This window comes from Mastigoproctus giganteus, chromosome 7 (assembly GCF_048544385.1).
Source record: "Mastigoproctus giganteus isolate SK-2022 chromosome 7, ASM4854438v1, whole genome shotgun sequence".
Taxonomy (NCBI): Eukaryota; Metazoa; Arthropoda; class Arachnida; order Uropygi; family Thelyphonidae; genus Mastigoproctus; species Mastigoproctus giganteus.
In genome coordinates, this window is record NC_143581.1 from 154746070 (window position 1) to 154771623 (window position 25554).

The following is a 25554-nucleotide window of genomic DNA, read 5'->3' on the forward strand; positions in this document are numbered from 1 at the left end:
GTTTCTCTCCAGAACTACATAATTCACCGGCAAGATCGTGTTGTAAACAACCTGAACAATCTGGCACATGGTGGTGTAGTGTTGATAATCAACACTCAAATACCCTCTAAACCACTCCCATTAAAAACAAACCTTGAGGCAGTTGCACTATGAGTCAATGTTAATTTTAACTTGCCTCCTAATCAAAATATAAGCTACACCGACCTAGAAGAACTAGTGGTACAACTTCCTCAACCCTGCTTAATCCTAAGAGACCTCAAAACATGGACAAATTATAGAAAAGTTACTTGACCAGCACAATTTGATTACTCTCAATAATGGCGCACACACTTATACGCATTTACCTACAGGATCTACTTCAGCTATTAATGTTTCTCTATGCTCAGCATCCATATATCCTCTTTTTGGATGGACTATTCTTAACAATCCATTGGGTAGCGACCATTACCCAGTGATATGCCGAATTGAAACAAACATCCCCCACTCTTCTAACAAAACTGTCAGATGGAACTTTTTCAAAGCAAAATGGGATATGTACAAGCAACTAGTAATACTGGAAGAAAAGCAGGTCCAGCAAACATCCGTAAACTTGGCCACAGAATATATATCTAACCAAATACTACAGGCAGCAGACCAAGCAATTCCAAAGCAACCCAAGAAAATATCAGCACACTCAAAATTGTGGTGGAATAATGAATGCAGTATGGCTAAAAAAGAAAAGAACAGTACATGGAACATCTTCAGGAAGTTTCTAACAACTGCAAATCCCATCCACAAACTTGGGGAAAAGCAAAACGTATTAGGCAGACTAGCAAAAGGGAAGCATGGAGACATTTCACCTCCACAATTACAAGAACTACAGAAACGCAAATATGAGCCAAAATATGACGTATGTACTCAAAAAATCCATGCATCAATCTTCCCATACTCACTGTTACCAGTTGTGATATTACAACACCAATGGAGATTGCGAATGCGCTGAGTGAATCATTTATGAAAATCTCAGCCATGACATCTTACACACCTCTTTTTCAGGTACACAAGGCACAGGCTCAGAAACATTTCATCAACTTCAAATCAGCATCTAATGCTGCATACAATCTCCCCTTCATAATGTCGGAATTGCATCATGCTTTAGCCACCACTAAACTTAGTGCAGCAGCACCAGATGGAATACACTACATCAGCATTTCCCAAACTTTTTTGGTCATGGAACACTTTTCATCTCACAATATATTTACGGAACAATTATATATTTATGGAACACAAATTTAGCAGGAGCCAAAGAACTGTTTGTTACATTTTATTACATACGATGCACTTCCATCAGGAGCATCTTTATTTCCAAAACACGTAAAGCCGAGATTCAAATAACTGTCATCATACTTTTGTTTTGGTCTTTTATTAGTTGGTTCCTGTTTTTTCTTCGAATTTTTGGGGAACAAAAGGCTGCGATTGTTCATCCTCACTTTGAAGTGTGACAATATTGTATTTGTTTTCATCGATCACAGTTGCAATACTAGAAGTGCTGTACTTGCTTCTTGTTTTAAAGTTCCTTTTTTCAACCACAAATCCATGGTCATTTATTTTAATAATAATATTTCCAAATATTGATAATTATCAAAAAAAAAATTATACAAGGAAGTGAGTTTAGTTATGATATCGGTTCGCTTACTCCTCTCCTTTAACATGTATACTCCAGGCTAAATCACATACGAATGGCATATTAGATCACTACATTGCTACTTTTTCGTAGATGTCATTACCTATACACATACTTCTCTATGCAAAGCCTGTCAAAATAAAGTGTTCCCCAATCTATTTCATTATTAGTTTAAGCCAGTATATTAATTACCGGAAAAAAATAATGTTAAAAATTATAATGATACAAAAATAGTGTACGCTACAAATATGCAAAATTTATTTATTTATTTATTTTTTAAATTATTAATAACGATTTTTCACGGAACACTTGTTCACATCTCACAGAACACTAGTGTTCCGCGGAACACAGTTTGGGAAAAGCTGCACTACATCATGATAACACAACTTACTGAACTAGCCCTCATGACACTGTTACTTCTTCATAACAGAATTTTCAAAGAGAATACCTTCCCAGACAAATGGCATTGTGCTTATTTTTTGGCATTTCCAAAACCAAGAAAAGATCCTACAAATCCACATCATTACCGACCTATTGCACTCACCAGCTGTATGAGCAAGGACCTGGAAAAAAATGATCAATGCCTGCCTAACCTGGTTTCTAGTCCAAAACAACCTTCTTAACCCAATACAATGCAGTTTCTGTGGAGGCAGATCCACTCTTTACTTACTACTACTCATCTGGGCAGAATTAAATATCTGTGATGGTTTTGTATGAAAAGAACACCGTGTCATGGTTCTCTTTGACGTAGATAAAGCGTTTGACACAGCTTGGAGGTATGGTATAATGCGAAACCTAGTACTACACAGACACCTGCAAGAGTTTATCAGAAACTTTCTCCATCATTGTTCATTTCAAGTTAGAGTCAACAATCAGTTATCTTCCAATTTTATCCAGGAAGAAGGGGTCCCACAAGGTTCAGTACTAAGTGCCACCCCATTTAACATAATAATGAACTCCATAACACAGGATCTACCACAAACAGCATCCACCATGTTGTATGCTGATGACTTCAGTATCTCCTGCCATTCGCCTAATATGCGAATGGTAGAAATACAGTTGCAAGGTGCTATCAACAAAGTTGTAAAATGGTCCCAAAACAATGGTTTTCGTCTCTCGCCACAAAAGACTTTAGGGATACACTTATTTAGGAAGGTATGTAACCTACATTCAGACCCAGAACTTCATCTAGAAAATCATATCATCCCAGTGGTTCATAGTGTCTGCTTTCTTGGTGTGGTTCTTGATCAAAAACTTACCTTCCTCGAACATATAAAAGAGTTCCAGATTACTTGCGTTAAGAAGCTAAACATCTTAAGGATACTATCTGGCACAACATGGGAAGCCGATTGTTACACGCTACTGCATTTGTATCATGCATTAACCTTGCTAATGGCTTCAGGTTCTCGCCGGAGAAGACCGTTTGTGTACACTTTTGTCGTAAGCATAATCTTCATCCTGAACCTTAATTAAGACTCGGACAAAATGCTATTCCAGTAGCGGTGGACATAAAATTCTTGGGACTCGTATTTGATAAAAAGCTGACCTTTCTGGATCACATCCGTCAACTCCGCACAAAGTGCACAAGAGGCCTGAATATTCTGCGCTCTCTTTCCTCTACATCTTGGGGTGCGGATCGATGCACTCTACTACGCATCTACCATGCACTTGTACGATCCAGACTAGATTATGGGTCCCTGGTATACAATTCGGCCAGAGACAGTGTACTTCGATGGCTAGATCCTGTCCATCATCAGGCTCTCCGTATTGCTATTGGAGCATATCGAACATCTCCTGTCCAGAGCTTATATGTCAAAGCCAATGAACCACCGTTATCGCTTCGAAACTGAAATCCCTGCCAGACCATCCTACGTGACCATTCTTTTTTGAGCCACGGCGGGAAAATTTGTACAACACCCGTAAGACTGCCAACTGACCTTTTGGTATTCGTGTCCAAGAGCTACTCAGAGAGTTTAACATCATGGTAGACAAGGCTGCCCAAACAGCAAAGCAACCCCTTCCACCCTGGCATGATCATGTTCCAGCATGTGACTTGTCCCTTAGAAATTGGGGAAAGTCGGACACTCCATCATCTGTCTACCTGCAGCTTTATGCAGCACACCGAGCTGAACATTCTGACTTTGCGTCAGTTTACACAGACGGTTCGAAGTTGGAATCCTATGTGGGATCTGCTGCTGTCTTTCCGGACACCACCATATCATAGCAGATTCTCCCCGAATGCAGCATTTTTACTGCAGAGCTGCATGCTATAGGGTTAGCCTTGGATCACATTAGTAAATGCCAGTACCAACGGTTCATTTTATATTCCAATTCTCTCAGCGTGTTACAGGCCTTAATAACTGTGAGATATAATTCTCATCCAGTTCTGTCTTGCATTCAGCAGAAAATTCACTTTCTCCATGAACGTGAATATGATATCCGCTTCTGCTGGATTCCCAGCCACATTGGGATTAGGGGAAATGATTTGGCTGACACCGCAGCCAAATCAGCAATTCCCAATAATAATCACTGCCTGTCAGTAACCTATAAAGACTACAGGCAAGTAATACACCAAAAGATACACTCCCAATGGCAGGATTTGTGGAATAGACAGACTACGAATAAATTATATCGTATAAAGCCTGTAATTGAACCGTGGCAGTCTAGTCTACGTAGAAATCGTAAGGAGGAAGTTGTTCTTGCCCGGACCCGCATAGGACATAGTCATTTGACTCATTCGTTTTTGCTGAGGGCTGATGATCCTCCTATGTCTGAGTCCTGTGGCACAATTTTATCAATCAGACACATTTTAATTGATTGTCCAGATTTTAGCAATATCCGTTTTATCACTTTTAATCATCTGACTGAGCCATATACACTCAGTCAGATTTTATCCGACAATGACAATGTGTCTGCTGTTTTTAGCTATTTTAAATCAATAAAGGTTTTTACTTATATTTAAAATTGACATGTTATTGTTATTTCTTTATTGATTTATCTTTTCTACATTTTATACCTTTGCTATTTTATATCTTGACATGGTGACCTAAGTAATTAGGTCAGTGAAAGTTTAAATTTTTATATATCACCTGGTTTTGGTGCATTATAGCCTCAGTTGCTAATGCGCCAATAAAACCCAACAACCAACCATCATGCGTTAATATGTTTAGGTCACATCTAGACTACAGCTCTGTGGTCTGCAGCTCTGCTAGACCACGTGCCTTATGTTGGCTTGATCCTGTGCACCACAGTTCTCTTCGTCTTGCACTAGGGACATTCCATACATAACCAGTCCAGAGCTTATATGCTGAAGCAACTGAAACCTCTTTACATCTATGCAGATAAATGCTTCTGTTAAATTAAGCAGCAAAACTCAAAGAGCAATGGGACAAACCTACTCGGAATGGACTTTTCTCGCCTAAATGGGAAAACCTTTACACAGCATACCTATCTAAAAACCCATCAACAGGGATACGCCTGCATTCCCTGCTCAGTGATGGCAAATTGACCTTGGCATGATACAGCCTACTGCTTCTCATACAGTCCTACCTTGGATGTATCACATACCGCTGTGCAACATTTCATTCACATCATTGGGGAAACATGCCTTATCCCAACAGAACATACTGCAAATTCATGCCACACTGAGAACCCAGCACACAGAGTACACGCCAATCTACACGGACAGATCTAAAACTGATGCCCATGTTGGTGCAGCAGCACTATTTCCCAACCTTACCATAGCCAAGAAACCCCATTGAATGCAGCAGCTACACTGCAGAACTCTCTACTATCTTCATAGCATTAAATTGCACTTATCAACAGTTATATTTAACAGTGTTATCTATACAGACTCCATTAATGCTGTCCAATCTACACAGCAGAACAAAAATTATGATAACTCCTTACTCATACAGATTTGGAATTCCATGACTAAGCTAAATAGAAATAAACAGCAAGTTATCTTTTGTTGGATCCCTGGTCATGTTGGAATTTCTGAAAACGAACATGCTGATCTAGCTGCAAAAATTCCTACAAATCCTATAGATAAATAAATCGTTTAGTATACTGATCACAGACTACAAGTCAATTATAAAGATGCGGTGTTTTGAAAAATAGCAATACATCTGGCAAAGTCAAGTTGGGAACAAGGTATTCCATATAAAGAAACATCTCCAACCTTGGAAATCCAGTATACTTGGAAAGAGGCACGAAGAAGTCATATTAGCCCGACTACGAATAGGCCATACATACCAACACATCATTATCTTCTTGCAGGCACTGATCCACTACTGTGAACAAACTGCAACACTCAGCTTACTGTCCAACATGTACTCATTGATTGCCCCAAATACAATAGTGACTGACAAGCTATGTTGGCCCCTTTTTCCAGGACAAACATTGCTTTCAGTATTGCTGACCTCCTGGCAGATATCCCACACGTGGCCAAAATTTTTTCGTTCCTTAAACAGATACAACTGTACAATGCAGTGTGAACTTCAACACCATTTATATACATAAATTGTGTTTAACACCACCATAGTTAGGTGCATTATGGCCTTGTGCTGTAATGCCCATAAACAAACAACAAACAAATATAGGACTATGCTGAAGAAATGCTGAGAGTTAGGTCAGAATGTCTATGTGTCTGCAATCCTGCCCAGGCACGATAGGAGGGATTATATGCTGAAAGTCTTGTGGATTAATTCAAGACTTGAAGGATTCTGTAAAGCTTTTCGGGGGAAATTTTTATCATCTTGGCCCGTACTAGTAGGTAGAAGGAATCCATTTAAACAAAGGTGGTGCAAGAATTTTTGCCAGTATTATTGAGGATACCTTAAAGGCTCAGGGAAACTGCTAGTTTGGGGTGAACAAGGGTAATATAAATACACATTTATCTGATAATATTGGTCAAAGTAACAATTGCACATACCTCAAGAGTTCTTGTTTGTTACCCAACAGATCATATTAGCAAGATGTTCTGAAGGGCAGAAATGTTTGAAATGAGCAGGTAACCAATGACAGGGAAGCAACCTTAAATAACTTTAAGGGATGTGTCAGGGTAGTTAACTAAGCCTTAATTGTTTATACAGTAATATCAGATTGTTTGTTTGTTATTTGGTTTTTAGGAGCATTAGCAACTAAGGCCATAATTGCTCCGGGATATGCGGGGGTCATTCCTTGACTTTTCTGCATCCTCTGTATTTGGTGGTGACTGGCTCGAACCCCGGTCCAATCAAGAAGTGTATGCTACGCACTGCTGCTCCTTCACACCTGGCTACGGAGGCGCCTAGTAATATCAGAAGTGTCATCAATAAAATAAGTGAATTCAAACTGCTGGTTAGGACAAGTAATGCTGGCATAATAGGGCTTATGGAAACGTGGTGCCACCTGAAAATAGGGGAGGATGATGAGTTTCAGACAGAATGGGTGGTAGGGTCATGCTTCTTATCAAAAGCAGCCTGACGAAAGCTTTCCTGGATTCAGATGTTTCACATGATAGTATAGAATCCGTATGGTCTGAGATAGTTGGAAGCAAAGGTATAATGAGAGTGGAAGTAATCTACAAGCCAGGTGATTGTGAAGATTATGATGAGAGCCGCTACTTGCAAATGAAATGGGCAAGTAAGTGCTAATGTCTTATTATGGGTGATTTTAATTTGCCTCTAATTGACTGGAGCAAATGGGAAGGAAACGCAACATGGGGGAAAGTACAAAGGAAAAGAATATTCTAGACCTGATCATCACCCATTAACCTGATGACCTCAGTAGCAGGAAATGATCACGGAGATCTACGTTTGACGATGAAGAGAGAGGTAGCTAAAGGCAAAGGAATTGGTTATAATTTCAGGAAATGAAATAACAACGGCTTAAGGTGCTACACAGCCTCTGTTAACTGGATAGGTATCATTGTTCATTTCACGGAGAGCAAATACAATTGACTTATGGTATGCCTTTAAAACATTAATAACCGAAGTGTTGAATGTGTATATACCATTAAAAAAATAGTCTACAAGGAGGATTCCAAGTTGGATGAATAACTAAGTTGCCTGATTACTTGAGCAGAAAAAGACGGCATGGAAAAGTTACAGAGCAATAAAAAGTACTGAAGCCTATAACAGCTACAAATTGATCTTTAATAGTGTCACAGAAAATGTTAGGCTGGCAAAGAGGAGGACAGACCAGAGTGGATCTTTATGTAATGGACATGGGATAGTATTAGGCACCCCATCTGATGTTGCAGATGAACTCAACAGTTACTTTGCATCAATATTTACCGAAGAAAAATCCTTTATGTCAATAAAAAATTGTGGGAGGGAAGTCGAAAAATATCTAATTAATGATATTGAAATTTCATATGATTATTTAATTAAAAACTTTTGAGCCTACAGTTAAATAAGGCTCTTGGGGTTGATGGCATATACCCTATAATTTTAAGGGATGTGGCAAATGAGTGTGTTGAACCATTGAGGCTAATTATGAAAGCATCACTGGACTTCAGAGAGATTCCGTTGGATTGGAAAAGTGCCAATGTATCTCCAGTACATAATGGCGGTTCTAAGAGTGTAGTGAGAAATTACTGACCGGTCAGTCTAATTAGGTAGTAGGAAAAATCAGGAGGCAATGATGAAGGGTAGAATTCAGGATCATTTGGATAGAAATGGAATTCTGAAGGATACACAGCATTGTTTATTGGATTTCAGCAAAACATTTGACACAACCTTAAAAATCCTTAGATGGATAGCAGGATGGCTTCAGGGCATGAGGCAGAGGGTTGTGATAAATGGTTATTCCTCAGATTGGGTTAATGCAAGGTGGCATTTCCGAAGGATCAGAATTGGGACCACTGTTGTTTTTGATTATCTTAAATGACATCGATGAAGGGATAGAGGGCATGATGTCTAAATTTGCAGATGATGTAAAGTTTGGTAGTGTAGTTAATGATCACTGCCAAGCAGTACTTCCTCATAGTGGCCTAGATAGACTTCAGGGATGGTCAGAAAAGTGGCAGCTATGCTTTAATCCAGCAATCGCAATGTCTTACACCTGTGGCATAGTAACCCCAAAATAACTTATTCATTTGGTGGTGTTGAACTAAAGTCAGTAGTGGAAGAAAGGGGCTTGGGAGTTACGATACGGTCAGACATGAATTTCTCTGAGCATTATAGACATGTTGCAAGGAAGGCTCGTGGTGTCTTATTGATGATTTATCGAACATTTGCTAGTATAGATAAGGATGCGATAATCTCATTATATAAGGCTATTGCTGGGCCACACCTACAAAAGACATCAAGCTTCTCGAAAGGGTCCAGAGACTGATAACTTGCCTGGTGATATCAGCAAAAGGAAGTCCTTATGAAGAAAGACTTCGAATATGTGGGTTGCACAGCTTGGAAACTAAGCACCTTAGAGGCGACTTGATTGAGGTGTTTAAGGCTCTGAGAGGCAATAGTAAAATGAATGAGGATGAAATTTTCGTGGTTATAAATGATTTGAGAACTAGAGGCCATAAATTCAAGTTCCGAAGACTGGATTGCAGGAAGTTTTATTTTAGGCAACGAATTATAAATTACTGGAATAAGTTACCTACATGGGTGGTAGAGGCTGACAGTTTAGGGAAATTCAAAGGTCAGCTGGACAGTTACCTACAGGAGGAGGGAAGTGCATAGGTTGTCTATTTCCTTTTCTCTTATTATTATTTATTAAATTTTTATTTTATTATTATTTTTTATTTTATTATTTTATTTTTTTGGCTGGTGCAGCATAAGCCTTATGCTTCCTTGCATCATATGGCCATTATTAATATTAATACTAATTTGTTATTTGGTTTTTTTTAGGAGCATTAGCAACTAAGGCCATATTGCTCTGGGGATATACAGTGGTCATTCCCTGACCTTTCTGCATCCTCCATATTTGGTGGCTCACGGGCTCGAACCCCAGTCTAATCAAGAAGCGTGTGCTATGCACTGCTGCTCCTGCCCACCTGGCTACAGAGGCTCCATTAATACTAATACTAACCAGATTCCAAACTGCATATTGATTTGCCACTTTTAAAGAAGGCCAAGTCAATACCATTAGGATGGAATTGAATTGGTAAGGCCATGGCATCAGCCTTTTCGGATTCAAATGCGATGATAATGGTAGATTATATTCTAAAGGGACAAGCAATGAGCAGACAATACTATGCAAGTTCATAACTAAATTATGAGATACAATCAAGTCAAAGAGGCGAAGAAAGCTAAGGGTGTTTTGATTTACTTATTCACTCATTGGCTGTTGCCAGGGATGCAATTTGTTAGGCTAGCTATGAATTGTTTCTCCACCCAATATACTTTCCAGATCTAGCCCCATCTCATTTCCACATATTCTTGAAACTAAAATCGAAATTGTTCAGGAAGCAAATAACCCTGGGGGCTCACATCTGGTGAGTATGGGCTTGGCACACCCAGGGTCCTGAGCTGGATATCATCATTCTTCTCTTTCTTGGTGATTCCCTTCTACTTTTGACTCTCTCTCTCTCAGGGCTACTCGGGAACTTTTTTTTTTCCTGGTGCAGCATAAGCCTCAGGCTTCCTTGCATCATAATAATAATGATAATAAAATTTGAGTCAGATAATGAGGTATTAGTAGCTGTATGCCCCCTTTTTTTGAATACTGTTAAGAAAATGTTTACAAAACTGGGATCATGGATCTGGAGCAACACCAGAAAAAGTACAGTGAGCTAGAAGGAGACTATGTTGAAAGATTATTGGTGAAACTACTATACTACCAGGTCTGCCACCATGGGGAGACATGAGCTGTCAGAAAGCCAGACAGCTGTTTTGGTATGGTTGTTTGTTAATATGGGAAGAGGAGCAGAATTTATAGTGAAAAATATAGTGAAAAATAGTATAAAGTCATCAGGTGATAACTTCTATGCTAGGCTGGAAACTTATCAAACAACCCTTGTAGCAAATGGTTGATTTCTTTACTTTTACTGCTAAAATAAGTAAAGAATTTTTTTTTTTACTGTTGTTGCAATTTTAGGAAAGGCTTCCTTGTAATGTTCCTTTGTACGCTGTAATCCCCAGAATAACTTTATTATGGACTAATTTATATTTATTGTAGGAGACAGGATCTACTGAATATTTATAATCATCTCATGCATCGTTCTTTTCTGATGTTAAGGTTACTGTGGAAAAGGTACTGTGTAAGGTCATCCATTTTGGTTTATCCTTCAGTTGTTAATATACTGAAGAAATGAAATTAGTCCCTCACACTGGAGAACTTTACAATGAATACTCTTGACCTTGCATTGCTATTGAATGTATATTGTTACCATTTGATAGCAATACAGAGTGGAGCTTGTGGTGTTTTACCCCCTCCATTTAATATTCCCCTCCTATTATTTCTCTTTTTATTTCCCTTTTACCTCCAAATACCTGCATCCTTTATTATTAACCTAATATTCACTAATATTCTTACAGTTACGGTTAAAGGGAAAAGCAGATATCTTAAGTAAATGTTATTTAAAAGTACCAAAAATGCCACTCATAGCTAAACAATAAAATCTGCTTAAGAGCCTACATTTTACTCAAGAAGCAGCGATTTCCTTCAAGGGCAGACAGGTCAGAAAAGTTAGCTCAGGGCTGAAAGAGGGGAAGAGTCCGTGATTCTCACGTGAATACCTTCAAGCATGCAAGTGCTTTCGCTTGCAAGATACTGTTCTACTATTTCCAAAAAAGGAGATAGAGAAGTTTTGTTTATACATTTCAGATGCATCAGACGTGGCATGATGGGGTAATTGGTCACCCCTTTCTTCCGTTCTTTCCATCATGTGCTGGCTGAGCACTTGGAACTAGCTTCCTCACTTCAAGTCCAATCATATGCCACATTTTTCCAAACATTTTGGGCATAAAAGTGAGTCCTTTGGAGACCCAAGGGGCAGTCACAGAGGGAGAAGAGGAGAAGCAAGGCGTGCAGACCAGCCAGAGCCTGTTAGTCTGAGCCATCAGGAAGAAGTCGCCAACAAAGCAGGGAAGACAGCCAATGCTCAAGATTCCCAACTGATACTGAGAGTCTTCTGACCATAAGGCCCAGTCTAGTAAGCTTGGTAAGTGAGGAAATATGTTACTTTTAGTGTTCTCTTGTTATGCATGCTAAAGGCAAATGGCTGAAAGTGGCCAAACGGCAAATTATTGCGTCAATCTTTACCTATAAGGAATGTTAATGGCTAAATGATTTCTTCCTAATATTTCCTAGCATTCCTTGTTGAACTCATATTGGAAATGGAATCTTTATATCAAAACCTTTTTTGCTGAGTTAAAGTTTCCACTGAGTTATCAGTTTGAAGTAATAATGGCAGCAACTTATGTGTAATTACTATAATATAGGCACAGGTGAGTGACCCTTATAATGAATTACTATGTTATCTTATAAATGCCATGTGTTGATGCTCATGTTTTAATATTTTAAATCATATATGGTGTACGTGTGGTGTATAATTGTTTTTCAATAAATATGTTTTGTTTTTATGAAAGATTGCCTCTTTGCTAATCCTCATACACACCGAAGAAAAAGACCTGAATTAAGAATAAAGATATATATAAGAGGAAGAGGGTTATTGCAGCATTAAAGGTAAAAAGTACCTGCAATGTAAAACAAGGCCAGTCTAAGTTGCAACATCCAAGATTTAGCTCTTGAATGTTGAGGGCCTTAGAGAGAGTAGTCCTGTGACCACTAGATGCTTACAAAAAGGGGAGTCAGATACAATGGAGCCTGGTGGCTTCCATGCATAAATGCCGCCATAGCACTGGGGGGTGCAGTAGCACATAACGAGACCGAGCGTTACGAAGTCCATGTTACCAGGATGAAGGTAACATGGACTTCGTAACAACATCTCAGAAAAAAAAGAGGTATTGGCAATTTATTTTAAATTCAAGTGTCACTACACTGTTTCAAAATTCAGAGGATGGGTTGTTACTAGTATATCATGTTTCTTGTTGAACTCACATATTGGAAATGGAATCTTCATATCAGAACCTTTTTGCTGAGTTAAAGTTTCTGTTGAGTTAACAGTTTGAAGTAATAGCAGCAGCAACTTATGTGTAATAAGTTAAGAGGATGGGTTGTTACTATTAAATGCAAACTCTCCCAGTTTCTTGTCATCTGGAGAAATTGAAAAGACCAAAGTGTTTTCACATAGATTTAGTACCCTTACCGCAAAGTACTTTGCACCAAGTTGATTTTCTATTGTGCCACTTTCATATAAACAGCATGCCTCAAAGTAGAGATACTGCGTTTTACTGATACAACTGCTTCCTTTATAAATGTTCATCAAATTTGTACTATTACCTGTCCATCACTTAATAATATGGCAGTATCATTGAAATGGATGTCAGTATAATTATGTCTAACTTTTAAATTATGAGCAGATACATATATTTTGAGAAATGCTATTAATTCAAAAGTAGTACAATGCAGATGTAACCATACATGTACAGTACAACCCAGAATAAAGTACAGCCACTCCCCGGCTTACGGAAATTCAACTTTACGTAAGTTTTTGCTGGCCAGTGCAAACTTAAAAAAATCGTGGAAATGTATTTTGCATCCCATAGGGATAAATGGAAAATATTGTAATGTGAACCCAATAACACATTGTTTTTTGATAATTTGTTCCAAGACCTCGGAAGTTGAAAATTTCGCTATATGTTCTATTATAAGAATCATATGTTCCGTTATAAGAATCAATTTTGAACACCTTTGTGATTTTTTTTATAAAACACATTTCCAATAAACCAATAAAAACAATTTGCGCTTTCCGGTTTATTGGGTTTTCTGTTAGCGCAATCTATTATAAACGGGTAGTAAACTCGATCTTATTGCATTTGCGATAATATCGATAACTGCAATTCTGTGGGTTTTTATGTTATGGTATTATGGTGAAATGAGTTCCCTTCACTGAAATTTTCAATCATATAAAAAACATAAATAAGTTTTCAGAATCTTCTCTTCATTCCTATTTACTTATTACAATGGTGAAGGGAAAGGGACCAATGGAAAGTGCAATTGCTGGCAGTGCTAGGAAACGAAACAAAATTGATTTAGAAATGAAGATGGTTAATTAAGAAGTACGAAGCAGGACAAAGTTTGTCATCTATTGCATAGAATTAGGTCTCGTTGCTTCAACAGTGAATACTATTTTAAAGCACAGTGTGCGTATAAAAGAACATGTTAAAGGATCAACACATTTAAGGTGCTATATCGAAGATGGAAAAGCTATTAATAATAAGGGTGGAAAATCAGAATCAGATTCAGAATTGAATGCCCTGAATCTAATGGGCATTCAAGCAAAAGCAAGAAGTATTTATGAAGATATTATTATTATTAGCCACATGGTGCAAGGAAGCCTGAGGCTTATGCTGCACCAGCCAAAAAATAAAATTTCTGAATTACCCTGAGAGAGAGAGAGAGTAGAACTGAATCACCAAGAAACATAAGAATGCTGATATCCAGCTCAGGAACCTGGGTGTGCCAAGCCCATACTCACCAGATGTGAGTCCCTTAAGGATAAGTACGGCGAACCCCAAGCCAAGCTCGTGGCAAGCAACGGGTGGTTTAATAGGTTCAAGCATCACACTAGTTTCCAAAACATTAAAGTATGTGGTGAAGTCACCAGTGTCGATTCTGCAGCTGCAGAGAAATTTTTTGATGTGTTTGGAAAAACCCTTTCTAAATCTCCACAGCCCTCAACTTCTGCAGTGGCATGCTTATCAGCTGGAGACGTTGATTCTGGCAATGATGCTCGAAAGATAAATCTTGCTGACATTATGCCTGTCTCCTCTCTCTCTTTTTGTAATTTTGTACACTTTGAAATTTTTCCTGTGCATGAGATAAAAAAAAATTGAATAAATAATTCTATTTACATGTTCGTCGAACATTTGTTTTTTGCTTCAGTCAAATTCAATCAAATTTACAAGTGCTGCATAAGCATTTAGGGAAATTCCAACTTACGTAGAGTTCTGCAGAACACAACCCTTACGTAAGTCAGGCAGTGGCTGTATACTGAAATGAATAGAGAAGAAATATTTATTTCTGAATTATCTGAAGCAAAACACATCACATTACAAATTTATAACAAATATGTGTTGTGTTGTAAATATGCACCATTACGCTCCAGGTATGTTTCATATTTATGTTGTCGGTTATCAAACATTTTCTTAATGCAATCCTTTGAAATTGACTGGAGCTCCCCTCTGTTTTTTTTTTTTAAATGCATAATGTTACAGGGCACCGAGTCTCTGTATACACATTCCTTCAGTTCCTTCATCAGGTGTGAGTTCAAGCAAATTTTGAGGAATGAATAGACTATTTCTCTGGAGATTGTGTCACAGAAAATGTTGCTCAAGAAGCTTCAATGTTTCCCTAGCAGTGTGTGGGCTAGCACTATCTTGTTGGAACCACTGTGCAGAGAATGGCAGATTTATAACAAGAAAAAAGTTTGCAGATCCTGAACAAAGTGCAAGGTAATTAGCTGGCAGTATATTTCTTGGCTCAAAGTAGCACACCTTCACCTACCTTCCACAAAATAAGGTCCAGTGAGACCATGGCCTGAAATGGCACACCAGAGAGTTACTTTGTGCCATGCAGAAAATACATGATATGCTCAACTTGTTTTCAAATCCAAGAAACTGTGTTATTTGCTTGTTCATGTAACCATCCAGCGTAACATGGCATTTGTTAGAAAAACAAAAAAATTACAAATTTTTGTACACATCTGCATGAGCACAAAACAAACATCTTTGTTTAAATCCCATTCTCACAGCTGGTGACCCTCTTGCATATGATACTAAAAAGTTCCTAACAGACAAACATTCTTTGAACAGACATTCTTTTCATGCTGAGTTCTTCTGATATATGCGCTGATCCATTTTTTTCCCACTTCTGTTTCTCGCTAGCACAAAATTGAACCCATCTCTCTAAACTTGTTCATCGAAAGCAACACTGTTCAGTTGGTTGGTGGATCTTTATTGAACTCAGTTTAGAAAAATTCACATACAAATTTTATACTAGGTCCACCTGCTCTGCATGAATGGAAATAATGCTCTAAAATAAAAGCCTTTCTCAAATAGTAAAAACCGTCACTGATGAACAAACTTCATACCATTTCTATAACCAAGGTCAGGCTAACACAACATGTCTGGTAACCAACAACAGCTAATTCACTTGCTAAACTTCAGTGTACTTTATACTAGGCCATACTATCAAATATATATTTTCATTTCATCGGTGGAATGTGAACAATTTCTTGTTTCATTTTTGTGTTTTCAGATATCAGTGTTTTTTTTTTTTTTAATGGTCCCAACGGTATCGCTAGATTTTAATACTAGCTGCTGGAAGTTCCTATTTGTATGCAGTTGGACAGGAAGGTTTTGCAAATTATTTGACAGCTGTTTTGTCATAACCACAGTTTGTAAGAGGAAAAACAGCTGAAATAAATATCAAGTCATCTGGTCATAAGTTATACTTTTATCTCCAAATGGAAATCTGATTTTACAGTGGTGTCCTTTGATTAACTGTGTCAAAAAACACTTATGCATGTTAATAATTTCAAGTTAGTTTTTTAAGTACTTATGACTAATTACAGTAAATATGACAAAAGTTTAAAACCCCTTTTTGAATCCGATCATCAGACCAATACATGAGCAGATAACAGCTCCTCACTCTTGCTGTCATGCAGCAGTCTTAGTTTGACAGCAAGGAGTGAGGAGCTGTTATCAGCTCATGTACTGGTCTAATGACAGGATTCAGTAAGGATCTTGAATTGACACCTTTCTATCAAATTTAGTGTAATTAGATCATAAGCACTTAATAAACTTACTGTTAATTATTTATTGGTTTAAGGGTGTTTCATTAGATAATTAATCTATGAATAATTACTACATATCATCATTTCCAAATATCTTTCATTAAAAAAAAAGTTCTTCAATAACTTAACTAAATTGTAGCTTTTATGCAAGAAAAATAATTAATTTTAAAAATTGCCAGTTTATGTGAAATAATATGAGATATCTAAAAAAAAACATGTCTACGAAGTACGATTTCTACATATAATTGGTTATTTAAAAAAAAAAAAAAAAAAAAAAAACCTTACCTGATATGGACAGAGATACCACAACAAAATCAAATACGTTCCAGGGTTCTTTAAAGTAATATATGCGGAATGCAATGATTTTTAGAACACATTCAGCAGTGAATATAGCAATGAAGAAAATATTAAGCCTTTCTAAAATGAGGTCAAAGAGTATTGAGGGATTATAATGGTCCAGAGCCATCACTGTCATATTGAGGCCAATAAAAATCATGATCACCATATCAAACTTCTTATCAGATGTCAGGTCAAAAACCAGAGCCTGAGGTTTGAACTAAGAATGGAAAAAAAAATTCCGAGTGTTAAAATGCTATTTAGATAACATTATAATTAAAAATAATAATGTCTAATTTAAAATGCTAATTATTATATAAATCAAGGGTAAATCTGAGGCAGGGAGGAAGATGTATCCCCACAAAGTTACTCTAAAAGTATGCTGCTTCTGCATTATCTGTAACAATTTTCGCTTGCCATTATAAATAAATAAATTTGTGTTTATTTTTTATACGACAGAGGCCAGCAGAATTTACATATTTGTAATGATTTCATGCACAATGAATTAATTATTATTAAGGGCAGGTAGATTTTTGGCACCACAATTTACAATGTGCCATGCACTTTTTGTGGTAGCATATAGGGTTGAATCCACAACCTCTTTACATGTGGCTGTGCATGCTATCCCTAATAAAAGAATAGCAGATTTTTGTCATAATGACTCAGCTTTAGCAGTTATTAGTTGGATCTGTGATGAGAAAATCAGATTTTCACATCCCTAGTTATTAAAATATATCCTAATCAATTTTAAATCACTCCATTTAAATAACAAACAGTGACTTCTTGATAAATAATAAGAATTGGCAACATTTTTGGCAAGAAATTATCCTTCAAAAGGCTAGACTGTCCTTGTTTTCCAATGCTCTTATCCTCCCCCATAGTCCAAATATATACACTGCATCCAACCTTGTTACAGGTAAAAGCAGTACTGTACTTATATATATATGTATTTGTATATATATATATATATATATATATATATATATATATAGACAAATGTTTATATTCAGTGTATAGGGAAGGGATGTTGACCTGTCAATTGTAATTACCATGGAAAAATTGACAGGTCAACATCCCTTCCCTATAACACTGAATATAAACATTGTCTATATTTCATTATGGTTGCCAGGTTTCTCTACTGTAACTAGTAGTACCCGGATCCATAACACAGTTTAATATTTTTGATTTAATACTTTGTTTGCTTACTTTGTCATTCGGTAACTTAATTATTTTTATCAATATTATATATGACAATACATGCACACAGTGTCCACCATAAGTATTGTCTCATAGGAAGATTTATTTTCCTGTGAAACCACATGAAATATAATAGAATGAGTAAAAAAAAAATAACACAAGAAATTTCATGCAACAAGGAACGGGGATTTTGTGTAAATTCTAATTAATAAAATCCAATTTCAACTTCAATGAAAAATAAATATATTTTAAATTTTATTATGAAAACAGTATATAATAGACTATATGAGTAAAAAAGGTAAAGTGCAGCCATTATCAACCCACTGCAGGATGGAAGCCTCCTCAACAATTCATTCTGAGGGAAATGGACCATAATCTGCTGTTCCAGTTGTTGTTGTATGTTTTACGGTGCCGCAACGGAAGCTATAGGCCGTTATGCGCCAAACAATGGTAGAAGGCAAAAGGCTTTATTAAAAGTGAGATATGTGCACTATGTGAGATTTAAGCATTATATTCTGTCATAGCATTTTATCCTTTTTAGGAAAGTGAAAACTGCATTAATATCAGATCTGTCGCCTAATATTTTTTGCAAAGTAGGTGTGATTTGGGCTGCATAGTTTGATAAGAAGGTGGTCTGACGTACTCCATTATAGAGAGGGCAGTCAACAATGATGTGCTGGACTGTGATTTGAGCATGGCAGTTCGGACAAGAAGGCAGGTCTGAGGAAGAGAGAAGATAAAGGTGAGTAAGGTGTGTATGTCCTATTCGTAATCTTGCAAGTGTGACTTCTTCCTTTCGGTTCGAGCGGAAACTAGATGGCCAAGACTGGAGTTTCGGTTTAATCCGAAGGAGTTTGTTGCCTTCTTGGTTTTGTCAGATGGTTTGCCAGTAAATCATACTTCGCTTTGTTATAAGACTTTTATATTCGGTGAAAGGAATTTTGAAAGAGTCATCAATTGGTTGCACAGTAGATTTGGCTGCGTGGTCGGCACTCTCATTATCAGGTATGCCAACATGGCTAGCGAACCAACAAAATTTTATTACTTTCGTGTTCTTATCTAGATGAGCCAACAAGTTTTGAATATTACCAAGTAGTAGTAGTAGTGGCATGTGATGCAAGAAAGCAAATGTATGAGCTTATGCAGCATCAGCCAAAAAAAAAAAAAAAAAAAATCACACCATTCCCTCCAAATGCCTGTCCAGTTCCTCCTTAAATTTATTCAGCCTATCAACTTCCACAACGACAGGTGGAAGTTTGTTCCAGCAATTAACCACCCGCTGGCTAAAGGCAAATTTCCGCACATCTATTCTACATCTGTCCTTTCTTAATTTGAATTTATGCCCCCTTAGGTTCGTAATCTGAACAAGTGGAAGGATCCCATCAGAATTCAGCATGCTGAACTCATTCAAGGCCTTATACACCTCAATCAGATCACCGTACAGGTGCCTAAGTCTCCAGCCACTGCAATTTGCAGAACTTAAGCCTCTCTTGATAAGAGGATCCCTTCATTCCCCTCACCAATCTTGTTGCCCTTCTCTGTACACGCTCAAGCAAATCTACATCCTTCCTAAAATGAGGCCTCCAGACCTGTATGCAGTACTCAAGGCGTGGCCTGACCATTGCCTTATACAGAGGGATAATCACCTCCTTTTCCCTGCTAGCAAAATTCCTATATATCATTGACAAAACCCCATGACCTGCCCTGGCAGCCTGTCTGCATTGCTCAGAAAACTTCATATCTGACTGCACAATTACTCCCAGGTCTTTTTCATTTTCTACCACCTTAAGTGTAGTACCACACAGTTGGTTACTTCTGGGTTTACTTCTACCCATATGCAGTACTTTGCATTTGTCAAGGTTAAACTTCAGTTGCCACTTCTTAGCCCATCTGCCCAAATTATCTAGATCCTGTTGCAGTAGCACACTGCCATTACTGTCATTAACAACCCTGCCAACCTTTGTATCATCTGCAAACTTCGACACTAAGCCTGATATACCTTCATCAATATCATTGATAAATATACAAAACAACAGTGTACCCAACACCGAACCCTGTGGGACTCCACTAATAACATTAGTCCAAGAAGAGCAGCACCCATTGATTACTACCCTCTGTCTTCTCGCACTTAACCATCCTTTTATCCATTGTAGCAACTTACCCTTAATACCATTCTGCTCCAATTAGTCTTCCAGATAGTCTTCCATGCGCAACAGTGTCAAAAGCTTTCCTGAAATCCAAATATATGATATCAAAATTATTTTTTGCATCCAGTTCCTTTGTAACCATATCATAATATCCTATCAAATTTGTCAGACAAGACTTTCCATTAACAAACCCATGCTGTGTCAGAATTATTGCTGCAGTCTTGTGTAGATGATCCTGCAATGCATCTTTAACCAGCGACTCCATTATTTTACCCGGAACAGAAGTTAAACTAACTGGTCTGTAATTACTCGTGTCACCCTTCGATCCCCCTTTGTGAATTGGGGATACATTTGCACATCTCCAGTCCGTGGGAACCTCCCCTGAGTCCAAGGATGCTCTCATAATTATGGCTAAGGGTTTGCTTAGTTGCTTTGCCGCCTCCTTTAATATAACTGGATAGATCCCATCCACCCCAGGTGCTTTTCTTACGTTTAACTTCAACAGTTTCTCTTCCACTTTGCTCTCAGTTATTACAAAATCATTAAGTATCCTGCTACAATTTGATAACCTTCTGCCATTTTCAAACCTTAATAATTCCTCACGTGTGAATGTAGACGCAAAATACTCATTCAGTTTGTTTGCTATCTGAGCAGGATCATCAACATTTGAACCATCGATGTCAAGTGGACCAATCAGATTCATCCCCTTCCTTTTAGAGTTTATATAAGTAAAGAAATCCTTGCTGTTTTTCTTAGCATCTTTTGCCAATTATTTCTCGTAATCTGCCTTCGCCTGCCAAACCTCCTTTGTGACCTGATTACAGATTAACTTATATCTGCCATAGGCTTCTTAGTCGCTTGATAATTTATATGCATCCCATGCATTTTTCTTCTCTGTTACGAGTCTCATTAGTTCATTTGACAACCATTTAGGCCTAAACCTTGAACAATATTTCTTAATAGGTATGAAACTTTTAGTAGCATCCACGATTAATTCCTTGAATGCTTCCCACTTAGAATTTACTGTTGGTAACATCGTCAGTTGATCCCACTGTACAGAATTTAAAAACTGTCGGAGACCACTGTACTCGCCTTTACGGAAGCAAAAACCCTTTCCTTTACCCCTGATGGTAATTAAATCTTTAAGTAAGTCCCACTTCAGTACACTGTGATCACTGCCACCCAGTGGTTCTTTTATCTGCAAATTCCTAATACATGAATGATCACTGCTGATAACCAGATCAAGAGTATTACTTTCTCTGGTTGCCTCTCGAACATGCTGCTGCAGAAAACAATCATCCAATAAATCCACAAAAGTCTGACTAGTGTGTGAGTGCCCAACCCACAAGTTCCAGTCAGTATCTGGGAAGTTAAAATCCCCCATTATAAGACATTATAAAGCATCATAAGTAGATAGTTGTGATGCTTTCTTGGTTGCTGTAAAGCGAGAAGGGCACTCAGAGAGTTGGTAAAAATAATACTATGGGTAAACTGCTTCAACTTTATAGTTTCTAGCGCCATCTGAATGGCATGAAGTTCAGCAGTAAAGATACTGCATTCTAAAGGTAACTGATTAGAGATTGTAGATGATGGAAGAACAACAGCAGCACCGACGTGGTGATCAGTTTTGGAACCATCTGTGTATATCCTGGTATAAGATTCATATTTCTCAAGTAGAGATTTATGAAGCTGGTTTATATTCTGTGAAGAAAGAGTACTTTTCCCCCATTCTTGAAGGGACAGATCACAGGTGGCAGGGCAAAAAGCCCAAGGAGGAGTCGTGAAACTAGAGATGGCTATTTTAGAAAGGTCAAGCTGCCAATTATCAAGTAGTGAGCAAAGATGTATGCCAGCGGGTCGATTTATTGATGGATAAAAGGCATACAAGTTCTCCCAATCTTGTGTAAATAGATGCTTCCACGATGGATGCAGGGGTTGGCTTTTTATTTTGACGGCATAATTTAGCAGTAAAATTTGTCTTCATAGAGAGAGTGGGGGATCGTGAGCTTCAGCGTACAGGCTCTGCACAGGAGATGTGCGGTAGGCTCCAAGAGTAATGCGAAGGCCACTATGGTGAATAGGGTCCAAAGCCCTCAAAATGCTGGGTCAAGCAGAGTTGTAAACTGGTGACGCATAGTCTAACCTTGATCTTACAATAGCATGATATAAATGAAGGAGTGTTTGATGGTCAGCACCCCATGTTGTAGCTGATAATACTCTCAAAATGTTTAGTTTCTTGAAACAGGTGGTTCTAAGTTCTTTAATATGGTCAAGAAAGGTCAATTTTAAAGGAAACAAATGGTAGGCACAACAGGTATATCATGGTTCCCCAGCTTTAGAAGTGGGTCAGGGTGGAGATTACGTCTTCTACAGAAATGAACTGCAACAGTTTTTTCAGGTGATATGCAAAACCCGTTATCTGTGGCCCACATTGTAATCTTATTAAGAGCTCCTTGCAGTTGTCTCTCAATCATTCTCATGTTCTGTGAGTGACAAGATATACTAACATCATCTGCATATAAGGTAGTAAATACAGTGGCCGGAACGACCTTGGTAATTGAGTTGGTTTTTATAATGAATAGAGTGGCACTTAAAACTGAGCCCTGTGGAACACCTTCTTCTTGGATGAATTTTCGGGAAAGAGTGGATTGAATACGGACCTGGAAGGATCGCTGCTTCAAAAAGTTCTGTATAAATCTTGGCATATTACCCCTGAAGCCTAATGCATGTAGATCACGGAGAATTCCGTATCGCCAAGCTGTGTCAAAAGCTTTCTCAACGTCTAAATAAACTGTAGTCAAATGTTCCTTCCTTAAGAAGGCATTGCGAATCTGGTTTTCCATTTGTATCAAGAGGTCTAAAGTTGATCTACCTGTATGAAATCCACACTGCGATGAATTGCTGAGGTTGTATTTGCTCAGCACCCAGGTGAGTTGAGAGTTTACCATTTTTTCCATTATTTTTCCCATACAGCTGGTGAGGGCAATAGGTCAATAGTGACGCGGGTTGATTGGATCCTTGCCAGGTTTTAATAATGGTATGACATATGAGTGTCGCCAGTTATCAGGGAAAGTATTTTCTGTGAAAACCTGATTATATAGCTGGAGTAAGACACAAAGCGACTTTTCGCTCAGCTCTTTCAAAATAACAAGAGCAAGCCGTAGTTCAATTATAGTAAAAGGACAGTTGTACATTTTATAGTGGTCTGTGTTAAAATTTAGGGTCTGCTTTTCAGCAAGGGACTTTAATTTCTGAAAGTTTGGCGAGTATGAGGATACAGCAGAGGTTTCAGCAAAGGATTCTCCGAGAGTGTTGGCTATGTCTTGAGGTAGTGAAACATCATTGCCGTTTATATTCAGTATTGATAGATGCAAAGGAGGATATTTATTATACATTTTTCTAATATTTTTCCAGATGGTTTGTGTTTTAGTGGACCGCGTAATAGTTGAGGCAAAGCGTTTCCATGACTCTCTTTTACTTGCACGCTGAATGCGTCTAGCATTGGCTCTGGCTTTCTTAAAATGTACTAGATTAGCAGCAGTAGGTATTTTGCAAAATTTATTCCAGGCTTTATTTTTCTCTCGTTTAGCTTGATTGCATTCATTGTTCCATCAGGGTTTTGATCTTATTCTATGATTTGTGGACACTCTTGGTATTGCTGCTTCCATGGCCAGCAATATTTGATTTGTTACATAATCAACCGCATTATTTATTGACATATTTGAAACAGCTGTTTTCTGCAGGATGGCTAGTTGCCTATATTTTACCCAATCAGCTTTGGTAAAGTTCCATTTGGCAGTTTGATTATGACAAGGTGGTGAATTTGATTCTACACGGCAGACTATTGGATAATGGTCACTACCCAGTAGGCTGTCATGAACAGACCAATCAAACAGTGGAAAAAGGACTGGTGAGCATATGGAGAGATCAACTGCTGAGCTTGACCCAGAAGGTAGATGAAAATAAGTGGGTAAACCAGTATTCAGTAGTGTCAGATTAAATTTATCTAAAAGCTTTTCTAGTATTTTACCTTGTTTATCGTGTATTCTATCACCCCATAGAGGATTATGAGCGTTAAAATCTCCCATGATGCAAAAGGGAGGAGGGAGCTGAGATACAACAGTTTCAAGATCAGTGTAAGAAATGTCTTGGTTAGGGGAAAGATTATAAGGAGACAATGGTAAAAGAAAAACGAAAGGATATTCGAGCAGCTACTGCTTCTAGATTTGTTTGTAACGTTAATGGTCGAGAAGGGATATTAGAGTTGACTACAAGTGCAACCCCTCTATGCGGCGAATTGCTTAAATGACAAACTCGATCTTTTCTGTAGATAACATGATGTTTAAGTGAGGTAGCGACAGAAGCTGTTAAGTTAGTCTCTTGGAGGCAGAAGGTAACTGGGTTATACTGGAGAAGGAGATCCCGAATGTCATCAAGGTTGGTGCGATACCCTCTACAATTCCATTGAAGAAAACTGGGCATTATTTGGGTGAAGAGTGGTCCTCGGTTTCTGTCCGAGGTACTGTTGGCTTATGGTGTCCAGATTTTCTTTTTGGGAAGTACGGTCTTCCTGTTTCCATCTCTTCTTCTGGGAAGAGATCGAGAACGGGATCTTCGCAGTCAGTATTTCCTTCCATTTCAGTCGAATCAGTTTTAGTAATATCAACACTTTTTGAGTACATTGGGTTATTGGTAGAATGCGGAACAGTGATTGGTGTGTTAACAGCTTTGTTTGATTTATATGGTTTACCAGAAAGGGGCACAGCTTCCAAAATTGACCGAGCCCAATCTGACATTGATCTGTTTCGGGGAAACGTTACCTCAGTTTGAGTACCAGTCATTATTGTTCTTTGCACAGTACTGGTTACCGCAGTTGGCTTTTGTACTACTTCAGCGAAGCTGGGTCGAGTGTTAAATTGAGCTTGTACAGATTTTTTAGCTTCTTGGTATGAGATGTTTTTTTCGGCTTTGACCCGTTGAATGTTTTTTTCCTTTTTCCAAAGGGGACAATCTCTGGAGTAGGTAGTATGTGGACCATTACAATTTGAGCATTTGTGCTGCTCTGCTTTGCAGTCGGAGTGATTGTGCTCGCGTGAACCGCAATTGGCACAAGTGGCTGAGCCTCTACACACATTTTGGGAATGCCCAAATTTTTGGCATTTAAAACAGCGTGTAGGGTTAGGAATGTACAATTTTATTTGACAATTCAGATAACCTGCTTTAATGGATGCTGAAGGTTTGGGACTATCAAATGTTAGTATTATATTCCGAGTTGGAACTAGAGCATTGTCTCGTTTTGTGTATCTGCGCTTTACATGCACAATTCCCTGGTCTTGCAATTCATTTTTCAACTCTTCTTC

General features: G+C 38.0%; 1 protein-coding gene across 1 annotated transcript in view; it reads right to left on the reverse strand.

Moving 5' to 3' along the window:
• Positions 1 to 25554, reverse strand: part of LOC150083272 (sodium channel protein para-like) — a 1345866-nt gene that overhangs the window by 13746 nt on the left and 1306566 nt on the right. Inside the window, exon 32 of the mRNA XM_090377950.1 lies at positions 16800 to 17070. Coding sequence (XP_090234076.1) covers positions 16800 to 17070 — 271 coding nt within the window. The remainder of the gene's footprint in view (positions 1 to 16799; positions 17071 to 25554) is intronic.